Source organism: Coregonus clupeaformis, unplaced genomic scaffold, assembly GCF_020615455.1.
Source record: "Coregonus clupeaformis isolate EN_2021a unplaced genomic scaffold, ASM2061545v1 scaf1529, whole genome shotgun sequence".
NCBI lineage: Eukaryota > Metazoa > Chordata > Actinopteri > Salmoniformes > Salmonidae > Coregonus > Coregonus clupeaformis.
The window spans coordinates 67501-85000 of record NW_025534983.1 but is presented as its reverse complement, the minus strand read 5'-3'; the positions used below and the strand labels follow the sequence as shown (position 1 = coordinate 85000).

Below are 17500 nucleotides of genomic sequence, written 5' to 3'. Positions count from 1 at the left end.
GACGCCCCGGCAGTCAATCACAACCTGTCAGGCGCCTTATTGGGCAGGGAGGGGGGATAAGGGTGGTTGTTGTGGTTACCTCCTCAAAGTTGTCAATCATAAAGAAGATGTTGGGGTAGCTCATCTTAGACTCCTCTCCTTTACTGTCCATGGCGTGTTTACTTGGAGACGCATACACTTGCTGTGGAGAGAGAGAGGGGGAGAGGGAGAGAGAGAGAGAGAGAGAGAGAGAGAGAGAGAGAGAGAGAGAGAGAGAGAGAGAGAGAGAGAGAGAGAGAGAGAGAGAGAGAGAGAGAGAGAGAGAGAGAGAGAGAGAGAGAGAGAGAGAGAGAGAGAGAGAGGGAGAGAGAGAGAGAGAGAGAGAGAGAGAGAGGGAGAGAGAGAGAGAGAGAGAGAGAGAGAGAGAGAGAGAGAGAGAGAGAGAGAGACAGAGAGAGCGAGCGAGAGAGGGGGAGAGAGAGAGACAGAGAGAGGGGGAGAGACAGCGAGAGAGGGGGAGAGAGAGAGAGAGAGGGGGGAGAGAGAGAGAGAGAGAGACAGAGAGAGACAGAGAGAGAGACAGAGAGAGACAGAGAGAGAGAGACAGACAGAGAGACAGAGAGAGAGAGAGAGAGAGAGAGAGAGAGAGACAGAGACAGAGAGAGACAGAGAGAGACAGAGGGAGAGAGAAGAGAGAGAGTGTTCCTGGGTCAGGTTCTATGGAGGCCTATCTATCCATAGCTACATTAGTAATTGTATTCATTTGGGACCATCTAGTCTGTAGAGTGCTGTCTCTTACCTGAGACTTCTTCCTGTGGATGTGGATGTCTCCTGCATCTGAGCGCGTGCAGACGGCACAGGTCACCACATAGTCCAGCTGAGAGAAAAAACAGAGGTCATGAATTTGGTTTTATTCAACCATATTCTGAACTAGGGTTTTTCTGGAAAACCTGGGGAAAGTTACCGGAATTTTGCAACTCTATTCTGAACTCAATTGGACACACATTGAATAAAGGGGAGATGTGAAGTCAAAACATATAGTTTACAGCACACATAACGTCTATGTGGTCTTGTAGTCTAAGATTTGCTGTCAAAATGTGCATGGTGTCCTGAGTCTTGGGCGGCGCAGTGGTCAAAAGCACTGCACCGCAGTGTTGAGGCGCCATTACAGCCTGGGGGTCGAACCCAGGCGGTGTCACAGCCGGCCGTGACCGGGAGCCCCATAGGACGGCGCACAATTGGCCTAGCGCCGTCCGGGGTAGGGGAGGGTTTGGCCGGGGGGCGTTCCTTGGCTCATCGTGCCCTAGAGACGCCTTGTGGCAGGGCCGGGCGCCTGCAGGCTGACTCCGGTCGTCAGTTGAACGGTGTTTCCTCTGACACATCCGGGTCAAGCGAGCAGTGTGATAAGAGGTAGGCAGCCAGGCGGGTCATGTTTGGTCCTCTGTAGCTCAGCTGGTAGAGCACGGCGCTTGTAACGCCAGGGTAGTGGGTTCGATCCCCGGGACCACCCATACACAAAAATGTATGCACGCATGACTGTAAGTCGCTTTGGATAAAAGCGTCTGCTAAATGGCATATTATTATTATTATTATGTTTCAGAGGACGCATGACTCGACCTTCGACCTCACCCGAGCCCATTGAAGAGTTGCAGAGATGAGCCAAGGGTAGGGATGTTACGGTTAACCATATTACCACCACACCGGAGTTCCCAAGTCATGACCACAGTCAAATTCCAAGGTAACTACAGTTGGCTTCTCCAAGCTCTGATGCTGCTGCTGGTCATTAGTATCCTACCAAACTTGCTAACTGCCTGGTACTCAGCACTCTACTGTCCCTCTAATCACTCAGACATCAATGCAAAGGTCATCGAAAATCTAATCGAACACTTCATGAGAGCCCATGAGCTCATGTTGTGCAACATTTCTATAGGCTATGCAGTTGCGGGAGAAAACAGAGTGATGGCCTCTATTAAAAAGAGGAGGATCCCATCAGCTTTCTATAGGCTAGGCCTACTATATTTATTTCTCTACTTTCCTAATATTAAGCACATTGCTTCTCTTTACAACAGGAGTATAGCCTACCTGGCTGGCATGAAAATGAACCACAGGAAAAGTGCCTCCATTTGCTATGTACCCCCCCGCATGATAATGGTCCATTCTAAATCAAAACAAATTTCACACATATTATTTAGTATATGCAAAGATTAACTGAAGAATAGTGTGATGGAGGGGGGGGGCCTCCTGAGTGCTGCAGCGGTCTAAGGCACTACATCGCAGTAGAGACGTCACTACAGACCTGGGTTCATTCCCAGGCTGTGCCACAACTGGCCGTGGACGGGAGTCCCACAGGACGGCGCTCAATTGGCCCAGCGGAGGGTTTGGCCGGGGGGGGCTTACTTGGCTCATCGTGCCCTAGCGACTCCTTGTGGCAGGCCGGGCGCCTGCAGGCTGACCACGGTTGCCAGTTGAACGGTGTTTCCTCCGACACATTGGTGCGGCTGGCTTCCGGGTTAAGCTGGCGGGTGTTAAGGAGCGCGGTTAGGCGAGTCATGTTTCGGAGGACGCATTATTCGACCTTTGCCTCTCCCCGAGCCCGTTGGGGAGTTGCAGCGATGAGACAAGATGGGGTGTCAAATACACACCAAAAAAATGAGTAGTGTGATGGGTGACAATATTAGGCCATCGCTTGTGAATGATGTATTATCGCTTGTGAATGATGTATTATCGCTTGTGAATGATGTATTATCGCTTGTGAATGATGTATTATCGCTTGTGAATGATGTATTATCGCTTGTGAATGATGTATTATCGCTTGCGAATGATGTATTATCGCTTGTGAATGATGTATTATCGCTTGTGAATGATGTATTATCACTTGTGAATGATGCCCAGCTTGGGTGCAAGAGACAAGAATGCCTGTTTTTTGCGACTTTTTCAAACCATACACCTCATGTAGCCTAGCCCATAGGCCTATAGGTTTTGATAAGGTTTGTATCACAACTAAAGTTGCCAAATAACTTCTTACAATTAAGCACATTAATCCGCTTTACAACCGGTGTAGAGCCTAACTGGCATACATAGGCGGCACGTGAGTTCCAAGTCTGGGGAAGATAATTTTCACCTAAAAAATGCACCTTTATAATAAAGCATTACATGCATAATCGCATTTGCAGTCACTTTTGAGAACGGTGTTTTCCCGCTAATTGATTGCACTTTGGAACATTCGTGCTTATAGCCTACTGCCGTGTGCACATTGCTGCGCTTATAATGTGAAAAAATTGCCAAATAGTTTATTAACATTTTAAGCTAAACGTTCTGATCTGTTGCATCAGCCTCAATGCTTTTAAAAGGTTTTTGGTGGTTGTATTAATTTGGGATCTATCACATCCCACAACTGTCCCAGAGTATGTTTGGAATATTTATTTATTGCACAGAATAGGTCAACTTTTGTACTATGGGGGATTGTAGATTGACATAGGCTAGTGCTTTTGCTGTTCGTTAGGCCTACTCATCTTATTGGCTGACGAAAAGTAAACGTGGACAGTTCTTCCAACATCTTCAATATGCCCCCCGGAATTCCATAAGGAAGCACGCAGTTGCGTCCCCGGTGTGTCTGTCTTCACTTGAAGCCTGTGAGAAGGACCCGAGATGCCTGCTAGAAGGACCTGGTCACGTGACGGGCATTGGATAATAAAAACATAGATATCTGAGAGAGCCATGTGAGTGGGTCGGGCCTGGTTAGTGCTGGGATGGGAGACAGCCTGTTCAGGGTCGGGCCTGGTTAGTGCTGGGATGGGAGACAGCCTGTTCAGGGCCTGGTTAGTACTGGGATGGACACAGCCTGTTCAGGGCCTGGTTAGTCCTGGGATGGAGACAGCCTGTTCAGGGCCTGGTTAGTCCTGGGATGGAGACAGCCTGTTCAGGGCCTGGTTAGTACTGGGATGGAGACAGCCTGTTCAGGGTCGGGCCTGGTTAGTACTGGGATGGAGACAGCCTGTTCAGGGCCTGGTTAGTACTGGGATGGGAGACAGCCTGTTCAGGGTCGGGCCTGGTTAGTGCTGGGATGGAGACAGCCTGTTCAGGGCCTGGTTAGTCCTGGGATGGAGACAGCCTGTTCAGGGCCTGGTTAGTACTGGGATGGGAGACAGCCTGTTCAGGGTCGGGCCTGGTTAGTGCTGGGATGGAGACAGCCTGTTCAGGGCCTGGTTAGTACTGGGATGGAGACAGCCTGTTCAGGGCCTGGTTAGTACTGGGATGGAGACAGCCTGTTCAGGGTCGGGCCTGGTTAGTGCTGGGATGGAGACAGCCTGTTCAGGGTCGGGCCTGGTTAGTGCTGGGATGGAGACAGCCTGTTCAGGGTCGGGCCTGGTTAGTACTGGGATGGAGACAGCCTGTTCAGGGCCTGGTTAGTACTGGGATGGGAGACAGCCTGTTCAGGGCCTGGTTAGTACTGGGATGGAGACAGCCTGTTCAGGGTCGGGCCTGGTTAGTGCTGGGATGGAGACAGCCTGTTCAGGGTCGGGCCTGGTTAGTACTGGGATGGAGACAGCCTGTTCAGGGCCTGGTTAGTACTGGGATGGGAGACAGCCTGTTCAGGGTCGGGCCTGGTTGGTACTGGGTTGGAGACAGCCTGTTAAGGGCCTGGTTAGTACTGGGATGGAGACAGCCTGTTCAGGGCCTGGTTAGTACTGGGATGGAGACAGCCTGTTCAGGGTCGGGCCTGGTTAGTACTGGGATGGGAGACAGCCTGTTCAGGGCCTGGTTAGTGCTGGGATGGAGACAGCCTGTTCAGGGCCTGGTTAGTACTGGGATGGGAGACAGCCTGTTCAGGGTCGGGCCTGGTTGGTACTGGGTTGGAGACAGCCTGTTAAGGGCCTGGTTAGTACTGGGATGGAGACAGCCTGTTCAGGGCCTGGTTAGTACTGGGATGGGAGACAGCCTGTTCAGGGTCGGGCCTGGTTGGTACTGGGTTGGAGACAGCCTGTTAAGGGCCTGGTTAGTACTGGGATGGAGACAGCCTGTTAAGGGCCTGGTTAGTACTGGGATGGAGACAGCCTGTTCAGGGCCTGGTTAGTACTGGGATGGAGACAGCCTGTTCAGGGCCTGGTTAGTACTGGGATGGAGACAGCCTGTTCAGGGTCGGGCCTGGTTAGTACTGGGATGGAGACAGCCTGTTCAGGGTCGGGCCTGGTTAGTACTGGGATGGGAGACAGCCTGTTCAGGGCCTGGTTAGTACTGGGATGGAGACAGCCTGTTCAGGGCCTGGTTAGTACTGGGATGGAGACAGCCTGTTCAGGGCCTGGTTAGTACTGGGATGGGAGACAGCCTGTTCAGGGTCGGGCCTGGTTAGTACTGGGATGGAGACAGCCTGTTCAGGGTCGGGCCTGGTTAGTACTGGGATGGAGACAGCCTGTTCAGGGTCGGGCCTGGTTAGTCCTGGGATGGAGACAGCCTGTTCAGGGCCTGGTTAGTACTGGGATGGAGACAGCCTGTTCAGGGTCGGGCCTGGTTAGTACTGGGATGGAGACAGCCTGTTCAGGGTCGGGCCTGGTTAGTACTGGGATGGAGACAGCCTGTTCAGGGCCTGGTTAGTGCTGGGATGGAGACAGCCTGTTCAGGGTCGGGCCTGGTTAGTACTGGGATGGAGACAGCCTGTTCAGGGCCTGGTTAGTGCTGGGATGGAGACAGCCTGTTCAGGGTCGGGCCTGGTTAGTACTGGGATGGGAGACAGCCTGTTCAGGGCCTGGTTAGTGCTGGGATGGAGACAGCCTGTTCAGGGTCGGGCCTGGTTAGTGCTGGGATGGAGACAGCCTGCTCAGGGCCTGGTTAGTACTGGGATGGAGACAGCCTGTTCAGGGCCTGGTTAGTACTGGGATGGAGACAGCCTGCTCAGGGCCTGGTTAGTACCGGGATGGAGACAGCCTGTTCAGGGCCTGGTTAGTACTGGGATGGAGACAGCCTGCTCAGGGCCTGGTTAGTGCTGGGATGGAGACAGCCTGTTCAGGGCCTGGTTAGTGCTGGGATGGAGACAGCCTGTTCAGGGCCTGGTTAGTGCTGGGATGGAGACAGCCTGTTCAGGGTCGGGCCTGGTTAGTACTGGGATGGAGAGAGCCTGTTCAGGGCCTGGTTAGTACTGGGATGGGAGACAGCCTGTTCAGGGTCGGGCCTGGTTAGTACTGGGATGGGAGACAGCCTGTTCAGGGCCTGGTTAGTACTGGGATGGAGACAGCCTGTTCAGGGCCTGGTTAGTACTGGGATGGAGACAGCCTGTTCAGGGTCGGGCCTGGTTAGTGCTGGGATGGAGACAGCCTGTTCAGGGTCGGGCCTGGTTAGTACTGGGATGGAGACAGCCTGTTCAGGGTCGGGCCTGGTTAGTGCTGGGATGGAGACAGCCTGTTCAGGGTCAGGCCTGGTTAGTACTGCGATGGAGACAGCCTGTTCAGGGTCGGGCCTGGTTAGTGCTGGGATGGAGACAGCCTGTTCAGGGTCGGGCCTGGTTAGTACTGGGATGGAGACAGCCTGTTCAGAGCCTGGTTAGTACTGGGATGGAGACAGCCTGTTCAGGGCCTGGTTAGTACTGGGATGGGAGACAGCCTGTTCAGGGCCTGGTTAGTACTGGGATGGGAAACAGCCTGTTCAGGGCCTGGTTAGTACTGGGATGGAGACAGCCTGTTCAGGGTCGGGCCTGGTTAGTACTGGGATGGAGACAGCCTGTTCAGGGCCTGGTTAGTACTGGGATGGAGACAGCCTGTTCAGGGTCGGGCCTGGTTAGTACTGGGATGGAGACAGCCTGTTCAGGGCCTGGTTAGTACTGGGATGGAGACAGCCTGTTCAGGGCCTGGTTAGTACTGGGATGGAGACAGCCTGTTCAGGGCCTGGTTAGTACTGGGATGGGAGACAGCCTGTTCAGGGTCGGGCCTGGTTAGTACTGGGATGGAGACAGCCTGTTCAGGGTCGGGCCTGGTTAGTACTGGGATGGAGACAGCCTGTTCAGGGTCGGGCCTGGTTAGTCCTGGGATGAAGACAGCCTGTTCAGGGCCTGGTTAGTACTGGGATGGAGACAGCCTGTTCAGGGTCGGGCCTGGTTAGTACTGGGATGGAGACAGCCTGTTCAGGGTCGGGCCTGGTTAGTACTGGGATGGAGACAGCCTGTTCAGGGCCTGGTTAGTGCTGGGATGGAGACAGCCTGTTCAGGGTCGGGCCTGGTTAGTACTGGGATGGAGACAGCCTGTTCAGGGCCTGGTTAGTGCTGGGATGGAGACAGCCTGTTCAGGGTCGGGCCTGGTTAGTACTGGGATGGGAGACAGCCTGTTCAGGGCCTGGTTAGTGCTGGGATGGAGACAGCCTGTTCAGGGTCGGGCCTGGTTAGTGCTGGGATGGAGACAGCCTGCTCAGGGCCTGGTTAGTACTGGGATGGAGACAGCCTGTTCAGGGCCTGGTTAGTACTGGGATGGAGACAGCCTGCTCAGGGCCTGGTTAGTACTGGGATGGAGACAGCCTGTTCAGGGTCTGGTTAGTACTGGGATGGAGACAGCCTGCTCAGGGCCTGGTTAGTGCTGGGATGGAGACAGCCTGTTCAGGGCCTGGTTAGTGCTGGGATGGAGACAGCCTGTTCAGGGCCTGGTTAGTGCTGGGATGGAGACAGCCTGTTCAGGGTCGGGCCTGGTTAGTACTGGGATGGAGAAAGCCTGTTCAGGGCCTGGTTAGTACTGGGATGGGAGACAGCCTGTTCAGGGTCGGGCCTGGTTAGTACTGGGATGGAGAAAGCCTGTTCAGGGCCTGGTTAGTACTGGGATGGGAGACAGCCTGTTCAGGGTCGGGCCTGGTTAGTACTGGGATGGGAGACAGCCTGTTCAGGGCCTGGTTAGTACTGGGATGGAGACAGCCTGTTCAGGGCCTGGTTAGTACTGGGATGGAGACAGCCTGTTCAGGGTCGGGCCTGGTTAGTGCTGGGATGGAGACAGCCTGTTCAGGGTCGGGCCTGGTTAGTACTGGGATGGAGACAGCCTGTTCAGGGTCGGGCCTGGTTAGTGCTGGGATGGAGACAGCCTGTTCAGGGTCGGGCCTGGTTAGTACTGGGATGGAGACAGCCTGTTCAGGGCCTGGTTAGTACTGGGATGGAGACAGCCTGTTCAGGGCCTGGTTAGTACTGGGATGGGAGACAGCCTGTTCAGGGCCTGGTTAGTACTGGGATGGGAGACAGCCTGTTCAGGGCCTGGTTAGTACTGGGATGGAGACAGCCTGTTCAGGGTCGGGCCTGGTTAGTACTGGGATGGAGACAGCCTGTTCAGGGCCTGGTTAGTACTGGGATGGAGACAGCCTGTTCAGGGCCTGGTTAGTACTGGGATGGAGACAGCCTGTTCAGGGCCTGGTTAGTACTGGGATGGAGACAGCCTGTTCAGGGTCGGGCCTGGTTAGTGCTGGGATGGAGACAGCCTGTTCAGGGCCTGGTTAGTGCTGGGATGGAGACAGCCTGTTCAGGGCCTGGTTAGTACTGGGATGGAGACAGCCTGTTCAGGGTCGGGCCTGGTTAGTACTGGGATGGAGACAGCCTGTTCAGGGTCGGGCCTGGTTAGTACTGGGATGGAGACAGCCTGTTCAGGGTCGGGCCTGGTTAGTGCTGGGATGGAGACAGCCTGCTCAGGGCCTGGTTAGTGCTGGGATGGAGACAGCCTGTTCAGGGCCTGGTTAGTACTGGGATGGAGACAGCCTGCTCAGGGTCGGCCTGGTTAGTACTGGGATGGAGACAGCCTGTTCAGGGTCGGGCCTGGTTAGTACTGGGATGGAGACAGCCTGCTCAGGGTCGGGCCTGGTTAGTGCTGGGATGGAGACAGCCTGCTCAGGGCCTGGTTAGTACTGGGATGGAGACAGCCTGTTCAGGGTCGGGCCTGGTTAGTACTGGCATGGGAGACAGCCTGTTCAGGGTCGGGCCTGGTTAGTACTGGGATGGAGACAGCCTGTTCAGGGCCTGGTTAGTACTGGGATGGAGACAGCCTGTTCAGGGCCTGGTTAGTACTGGGATGGAGAAAGCCTGTTCAGGGCCTGGTTAGTGCTGGGATGGAGACAGCCTGTTCAGGGTCGGGCCTGGTTAGTACTGGGATGGAGACAGCCTGTTCAGGGCCTGGTTAGTACTGGGATGGGAGACAGCCTGTTCAGGGCCTGGTTAGTACTGGGATGGAGACAGCCTGTTCAGGGTCGGGCCTGGTTAGTACTGGGATGGAGACAGCCTGTTCAGGGTCTGGTTAGTACTGGGATGGAGACAGCCTGTTCAGGGCCTGGTTAGTACTGGGATGGAGAAAGCCTGTTCAGGGCCTGGTTAGTACTGGGATGGGAGACAGCCTGTTCAGGGCCTGGTTAGTACTGGGATGGAGACAGCCTGTTCAGGGTCGGGCCTGGTTAGTACTGGGATGGGAGACAGCCTGTTCAGGGCCTGGTTAGTACTGGGATGGAGACAGCCTGTTCAGGGCCTGGTTAGTACTGGGATGGAGACAGCCTGTTCAGGGTCGGGCCTGGTTAGTGCTGGGATGGAGACAGCCTGTTCAGGGTCGGGCCTGGTTAGTACTGGGATGGAGACAGCCTATTCAGGGTCGGGCCTGGTTAGTGCTGGGATGGAGACAGCCTGTTCAGGGTCGGGCCTGGTTAGTACTGGGATGGAGACAGCCTGTTCAGGGTCGGGCCTGGTTTGTACTGGGATGGAGACAGCCTGTTCAGGGCCTGGTTAGTGCTGGGATGGAGACAGCCTGTTCAGGGTCGGGCCTGGTTAGTGCTGGGATGGAGACAGCCTGTTCAGGGCCTGGTTAGTGCTGGGATGGAGACAGCCTGTTCAGGGTCGGGCCTGTTTAGTACTAGGATGGAGACAGCCTGTTCAGGGCCTGGTTAGTACTCGGATGGAGACAGCCTGTTCAGGGTCGGGCCTGGTTAGTACTGGGATGGAGACAGCCTGTTCAGGGTCGGGCCTGGTTAGTACTGGGATGGAGACAGCCTGTTCAGGGTCGGGCCTGGTTAGTACTGGGATGGAGACAGCCTGTTCAGGGCCTGGTTAGTACTGGGATGGAGACAGCCTGTTCAGGGTCGGGCCTGGTTAGTACTGGGATGGAGACAGCCTGTTCAGGGTCGGGCCTGGTTAGTACTGGGATGGAGACAGCCTGTTCAGGGCCTGGTTAGTACTGGGATGGAGACAGCCTGTTCAGGGCCTGGTTAGTACTGGGATGGAGACAGCCTGTTCAGGGTCGGGCCTGGTTAGTGCTGGGATGGAGACAGCCTGTTCAGGGCCTGGTTAGTGCTGGGATGGAGACAGCCTGTTCAGGGCCTGGTTAGTACTGGGATGGAGACAGCCTGTTCAGGGTCGGGCCTGGTTAGTACTGGGATGGAGACAGCCTGTTCAGGGTCGGGCCTGGTTAGTACTGGGATGGAGACAGCCTGTTCAGGGTCGGGCCTGGTTAGTGCTGGGATGGAGACAGCCTGTTCAGGGCCTGGTTAGTGCTGGGATGGAGACAGCCTGTTCAGGGCCTGGTTAGTACTGGGATGGAGACAGCCTGTTCAGGGTCGGGCCTGGTTAGTACTGGGATGGAGACAGCCTGTTCAGGGTCGGGCCTGGTTAGTACTGGGATGGAGACAGCCTGTTCAGGGTCGGGCCTGGTTAGTGCTGGGATGGAGACAGCCTGCTCAGGGCCTGGTTAGTACTGGGATGGAGACAGCCTGTTCAGGGCCTGGTTAGTACTGGGATGGAGACAGCCTGCTCAGGGCCTGGTTAGTACTGGGATGGAGACAGCCTGTTCAGGGCCTGGTTAGTACTGGGATGGAGACAGCCTGCTCAGGGCCTGGTTAGTGCTGGGATGGAGACAGCCTGTTCAGGGCCTGGTTAGTACTGGGATGGAGACAGCCTGTTCAGGGTCGGGCCTGGTTAGTACTGGCATGGGAGACAGCCTGTTCAGGGTCGGGCCTGGTTAGTACTGGGATGGAGACAGCCTGTTCAGGGCCTGGTTAGTACTGGGATGGAGACAGCCTGTTCAGGGCCTGGTTAGTACTGGGATGGAGAAAGCCTGTTCAGGGCCTGGTTAGTGCTGGGATGGAGACAGCCTGTTCAGGGTCGGGCCTGGTTAGTACTGGGATGGAGACAGCCTGTTCAGGGCCTGGTTAGTACTGGGATGGGAGACAGCCTGTTCAGGGCCTGGTTAGTACTGGGATGGAGACAGCCTGTTCAGGGTCGGGCCTGGTTAGTACTGGGATGGAGACAGCCTGTTCAGGGTCTGGTTAGTACTGGGATGGAGACAGCCTGTTCAGGGCCTGGTTAGTACTGGGATGGAGAAAGCCTGTTCAGGGCCTGGTTAGTACTGGGATGGGAGACAGCCTGTTCAGGGCCTGGTTAGTACTGGGATGGAGACAGCCTGTTCAGGGTCGGGCCTGGTTAGTACTGGGATGGGAGACAGCCTGTTCAGGGCCTGGTTAGTACTGGGATGGAGACAGCCTGTTCAGGGCCTGGTTAGTACTGGGATGGAGACAGCCTGTTCAGGGTCGGGCCTGGTTAGTGCTGGGATGGAGACAGCCTGTTCAGGGTCGGGCCTGGTTAGTACTGGGATGGAGACAGCCTATTCAGGGTCGGGCCTGGTTAGTGCTGGGATGGAGACAGCCTGTTCAGGGTCGGGCCTGGTTAGTACTGGGATGGAGACAGCCTGTTCAGGGTCGGGCCTGGTTAGTGCTGGGATGGAGACAGCCTGTTCAGGGCCTGGTTAGTGCTGGGATGGAGACAGCCTGTTCAGGGTCGGGCCTGTTTAGTACTAGGATGGAGACAGCCTGTTCAGGGCCTGGTTAGTACTCGGATGGAGACAGCCTGTTCAGGGCCTGGTTAGTACTGGGATGGAGAAAGCCTGTTCAGGGCCTGGTTAGTGCTGGGATGGAGACAGCCTGTTCAGGGTCGGGCCTGGTTAGTACTGGGATGGAGACAGCCTGTTCAGGGCCTGGTTAGTACTGGGATGGGAGACAGCCTGTTCAGGGCCTGGTTAGTACTGGGATGGAGACAGCCTGTTCAGGGTCGGGCCTGGTTAGTACTGGGATGGAGACAGCCTGTTCAGGGTCTGGTTAGTACTGGGATGGAGACAGCCTGTTCAGGGCCTGGTTAGTACTGGGATGGAGAAAGCCTGTTCAGGGCCTGGTTAGTACTGGGATGGGAGACAGCCTGTTCAGGGCCTGGTTAGTACTGGGATGGAGACAGCCTGTTCAGGGTCGGGCCTGGTTAGTACTGGGATGGGAGACAGCCTGTTCAGGGCCTGGTTAGTACTGGGATGGAGACAGCCTGTTCAGGGCCTGGTTAGTGCTGGGATGGAGACAGCCTGTTCAGGGTCGGGCCTGGTTAGTGCTGGGATGGAGACAGCCTGTTCAGGGTCGGGCCTGGTTAGTACTGGGATGGAGACAGCCTATTCAGGGTCGGGCCTGGTTAGTACTGGGATGGAGACAGCCTGTTCAGGGTCGGGCCTGGTTAGTACTGGGATGGAGACAGCCTGTTCAGGGTCGGGCCTGGTTAGTGCTGGGATGGAGACAGCCTGTTCAGGGCCTGGTTAGTGCTGGGATGGAGACAGCCTGTTCAGGGTCGGGGCCTGTTTAGTACTAGGATGGAGACAGCCTGTTCAGGGCCTGGTTAGTACTCGGATGGAGACAGCCTGTTCAGGGTCGGGCCTGGTTAGTACTGGGATGGAGACAGCCTGTTCAGGGTCGGGCCTGGTTAGTACTGGGATGGAGACAGCCTGTTCAGGGTCGGGCCTGGTTAGTACTGGGATGGAGACAGCCTGTTCAGGGCCTGGTTAGTACTGGGATGGAGACAGCCTGTTCAGGGTCGGGCCTGGTTAGTACTGGGATGGAGACAGCCTGTTCAGGGTCGGGCCTGGTTAGTACTGGGATGGAGACAGCCTGTTCAGGGCCTGGTTAGTACTGGGATGGAGACAGCCTGTTCAGGGCCTGGTTAGTACTGGGATGGAGACAGCCTGTTCAGGGTCTGGTTAGTGCTGGGATGGGAGACAGCCTGTTCAGGGCCTGGTTAGTACTGGGATGGGAGACAGCCTGTTCAGGGTCGGGCCTGGTTAGTACTGGGATGGAGACAGCCTGTTCAGGGCCTGGTTAGTACTGGGATGGAGACAGCCTGTTCAGGGCCTGGTTAGTACTGGGATGGGAGACAGCCTGTTCAGGGCCTGGTTAGTGCTGGGATGGAGACAGCCTGTTCAGGGCCTGGTTAGTACTGGGATGGGAGACAGCCTGTTCAGGGTCGGGCCTGTTTAGTACTGGGATGGGAGACAGCCTGTTCAGGGCCTGGTTAGTACTGGGATGGAGACAGCCTGTTCAGGGTCGGGCCTGGTTAGTACTGGGATGGAGAAAGCCTGTTCAGGGCCTGGTTAGTACTGGGATGGAGACAGCCTGTTCAGGGTCAGGCCTGGTTAGTGCTGGGATGGGAGACAGCCTGTTCAGGGTCGGGCCTGGTTAGTACTGGGGTGGAGACAGCCTGTTCAGGGCCTGGTTAGTGCTGGGATGGAGACAGCCTGTTCAGGGTCGGGCCTGGTTAGTACTGGGATGGAGACAGCCTGTTCAGGGTCGGGCCTGGTTAGTACTGGGATGGAGACAGCCTGTTCAGGGTCGGGCCTGGTTAGTACTGGGATGGAGACAGCCTGTTCAGGGTCAGGCCTGGTTAGTACTGGGATGGAGACAGCCTGTTCAGGGTCGGGCCTGTTTAGTACTGGGATGGAGACAGCCTGTTCAGGGCCTGGTTAGTACTCGGATGGAGACAGCCTGTTCAGGGTCGGGCCTGGTTAGTACTGGGATGGAGACAGCCTGTTCAGGGTCGGGCCTGGTTAGTACTGGGATGGAGACAGCCTGTTCAGGGCCTGGTTAGTGCTGGGATGGAGACAGCCTGTTCAGGGCCTGGTTAGTACTGGGATGGAGACAGCCTGTTCAGGGCCTGGTTAGTACTGGGATGGGAGACAGCCTGTTCAGGGCCTGGTTAGTGCTGGGATGGAGACAGCCTGTTCAGGGCCTGGTTAGTACTGGGATGGGAGACAGCCTGTTCAGGGTCGGCCCTGTTTAGTACTGGGATGGGAGACAGCCTGTTCAGGGCCTGGTTAGTACTGGGATGGAGACAGCCTGTTCAGGGTCGGGCCTGGTTAGTACTGGGATGGAGACAGCCTGTTCAGGGCCTGGTTAGTACTGGGATGGAGACAGCCTGTTCAGGGTCAGGCCTGGTTAGTGCTGGGATGGGAGACAGCCTGTTCAGGGTCGGGCCTGGTTAGTACTGGGATGGAGACAGCCTGTTCAGGGCCTGTTTAGTACTGGGATGGAGACAGCCTGTTCAGGGCCTGGTTAGTGCTGGGATGGGAGACAGCCTGTTCAGGGCCTGGTTAGTGCTGGGATGGAGACAGCCTGTTCAGGGTCGGGCCTGGTTAGTGCTGGGATGGGAGACAGCCTGTTCAGGGTCGGGCCTGGTTAGTGCTGGGATGGAAACAGCCTGTTCAGGGCCTGGTTAGTGCTGGGATGGAGACAGCCTGTTCAGGGTCGGGCCTGGTTAGTGCTGGGATGGAGACAGCCTGTTCAGGGCCTGGTTAGTGCTGGGATGGGAGACAGCCTGTTCAGGGCCTGGTTAGTACTGGGATGGAGACAGCCTGTTCAGGGTCGGGCCTGGTTAGTACTGGGATGGAGACAGCCTGTTCAGGGTCGGGCCTGGTTAGTACTGGGATGGGAGACAGCCTGTTCAGGGTCGGGCCTGGTTAGTACTGGGAATGTGCATGGTGTCATACCAACCTTCATTAAGATCAGATTCAGGTAAACACTCTCCTCCCAGTCGATGTCAGGTTCTCCTAGACCTGGAAGCTTCTTAGAGTCTCTCCTGTACACCTCCACCTCTACCTGGAATATACAGACACATTATAGAATCATATTCCACCTCTACCTGGAATATACAGACACATTATAGAATCATATTCCACCTCTACCTGGAATATACAGACACATTATAGAATCATATTCCACCTCTACCTGGAATATACAGACACATTATAGAATCATATTCCACCTCTACCTGGAATATACAGACACATTATAGAATCATATTCCACCTCTACCTGGAATATACAGACACATTATAGAATCATATTCCACCTCTACCTGGAATATACAGACACATTATAGAATCATATTCCATCTCTACCTGGAATATACAGACACATTATAGAATCATATTCCACCTCTACCTGGAATATACAGACACATTATAGAATCATATTCCACCTCTACCTGGAATATACAGAGATAGACACATTATAGAATCATATTCCACCTCTACCTGGAATATACAGACACATTATAGAATCATATTCCATCTCTACCTGGAATATACAGAGATAGACACATTATAGAATCATATTCCATCTCTACCTGGAATATACAGACATTATAGAATCATATTCCACCTCTACCTGGAATATACAGACACATTATAGAATCATATTCCATCTCTACCTGGAATATACAGAGATAGACACATTATATAATCATATTCCATCTCTACCTGGAATATACAGACACATTATAGAATAATATTCCACCTCTACCTGGAATATACAGAGATAGACACGAATCATATTCCACCTCTACCTGGAATATACAGAGACATTATAGAATCATATTCCACCTCTACCTGGAATATACAGAGACAGACACATTATAGAATCATATTCCACCTCTACCTGGAATATACAGAGACATTATAGAATCATATTCCACCTCTACCTGGAATATACAGACACATTATAGAATCATATTCCATCTCTACCTGGAATATACAGACACATTATAGAATCATATTCCACCTCTACCTGGAATATACAGACACATTATAGAATCATATTCCATCTCTACCTGGAATATACAGAGATAGACACATTATAGAATCATATTCCATCTCTACCTGGAATATACAGACACATTATAGAATCATATTCCACCTCTACCTGGAATATACAGACACATTATAGAATCATATTCCATCTCTACCTGGAATATACAGAGATAGACACATTATAGAATCATATTCCATCTCTACCTGGAATATACAGACACATTATAGAATCATATTCCACCTCTACCTGGAATATACAGACACATTATATAATCATATTCCACCTCTACCTGGAATATACAGACACATTATAGAATCATATTCCACCTCTACCTGGAATATACAGAGAGAGACACATTATAGAATCATATTCCACCTCTACCTGGAATATACAGAGACATTATAGAATCATATTTCACCTCTACCTGGAATATACAGACACATTATAGAATCATATTCGACCACTACCTGGAATATACAGAGACATTATAGAATCATATTCCACCTCTACCTGGAATATACAGACACATTATAGAATCATATTCCATCTCTACCTGGAATATACAGACACATTATAGAATCATATTCCACCTCTACCTGGAATATACAGACACATTAAAGAATCATCCTTCCTATACTCAAGGACAGCTCCTCTCCATCACTCCTCAATGACCCCATCCCAGCCACATCTCTCTCTCACACACACACACAGTGGGGATGCTCTCTGAGATATGTACTGTGGGGATGCTCTCTGAGATATGTACTGTGGGGATGATGCTCTCTGAGATATGTACTGTGGGGATGCTCTCTGAGATATGTACTGTGGGGATGCTCTCTGAGATATGTACTGTGGGGATGCTCTCTGAGATATGTACTGTGGGGATGCTCTCTGAGATATGTACTGTGGGGATGCTCTCTGAGATATGTACTGTGGGGATGCTCTCTGAGATATGTACTGTGGGGATGCTCTCTGAGATATGTACTGTGGGGATGCTCTCTGAGATATGTACTGTGGGAATGCTCTCGGAGATATGTACTGTGGGGATGCTCTCTGAGATATGTACTGTGGGAATGCTCTCGGAGATATGTACTGTGGGGATGCTCTCTGAGATATGTACTGCGGGGATGCTCTCTGAGATATGTACTGTGGGGATGCTGTAGCCACTCCCCGAGGTATCTACTGTTGTGATGTAGCCAGGGACAGAGTGACCATATTACAGGACATATCACTCAGGGAGCACCAAGATCGCTGTAAGGGGTTGCTATGGTTATGTCGAAGGTGGAGCGCGTGCGCGTGACGTAGAGATACTGTATAGATCGAGGACTCATCTTTGCATCTTTGCCAATATAGCGTCCGTGACAGCATTGGCAGCTCCATTGAGGCAATCGCCATTTTGCAGTACATTTTCTTCTTGACGATTGGCTGAACCCTCATGATGACCCGGTTTGACCTGACTCCAACAGGGTCACCAGGAGGGATCAGCCAATGAAGTTGGAAGTCCCACCCAGTTGACTACATAAAAAATGGTGGAAGCCCTCAATGGTGCTGACCGTGTTAAAACGGCCTGTTGGCCACTAGAGGCCTCTATCATGGTCTATGGTGCGTACGGTATATCAAGGTGTATATAAGTAATGTTGAAATGTTTA

The 17500-nt window shown here is 53.6% G+C and overlaps 1 protein-coding gene across 1 annotated transcript in view; it reads right to left on the bottom strand.

Annotated features, from left to right (window-relative positions):
- kiaa0930 (KIAA0930 ortholog) overlaps window positions 1-17500 on the bottom strand; it is a gene marked incomplete at its 5' end in the record, with an annotated part of 80565 nt that overhangs the window by 18102 nt on the left and 44963 nt on the right. Inside the window, 3 exons of the mRNA XM_045218370.1 lie at window positions 80-181; window positions 779-856; window positions 14758-14862. Coding sequence (XP_045074305.1) covers window positions 80-181; window positions 779-856; window positions 14758-14862 — 285 coding nt within the window. The remainder of the gene's footprint in view (window positions 1-79; window positions 182-778; window positions 857-14757; window positions 14863-17500) is intronic.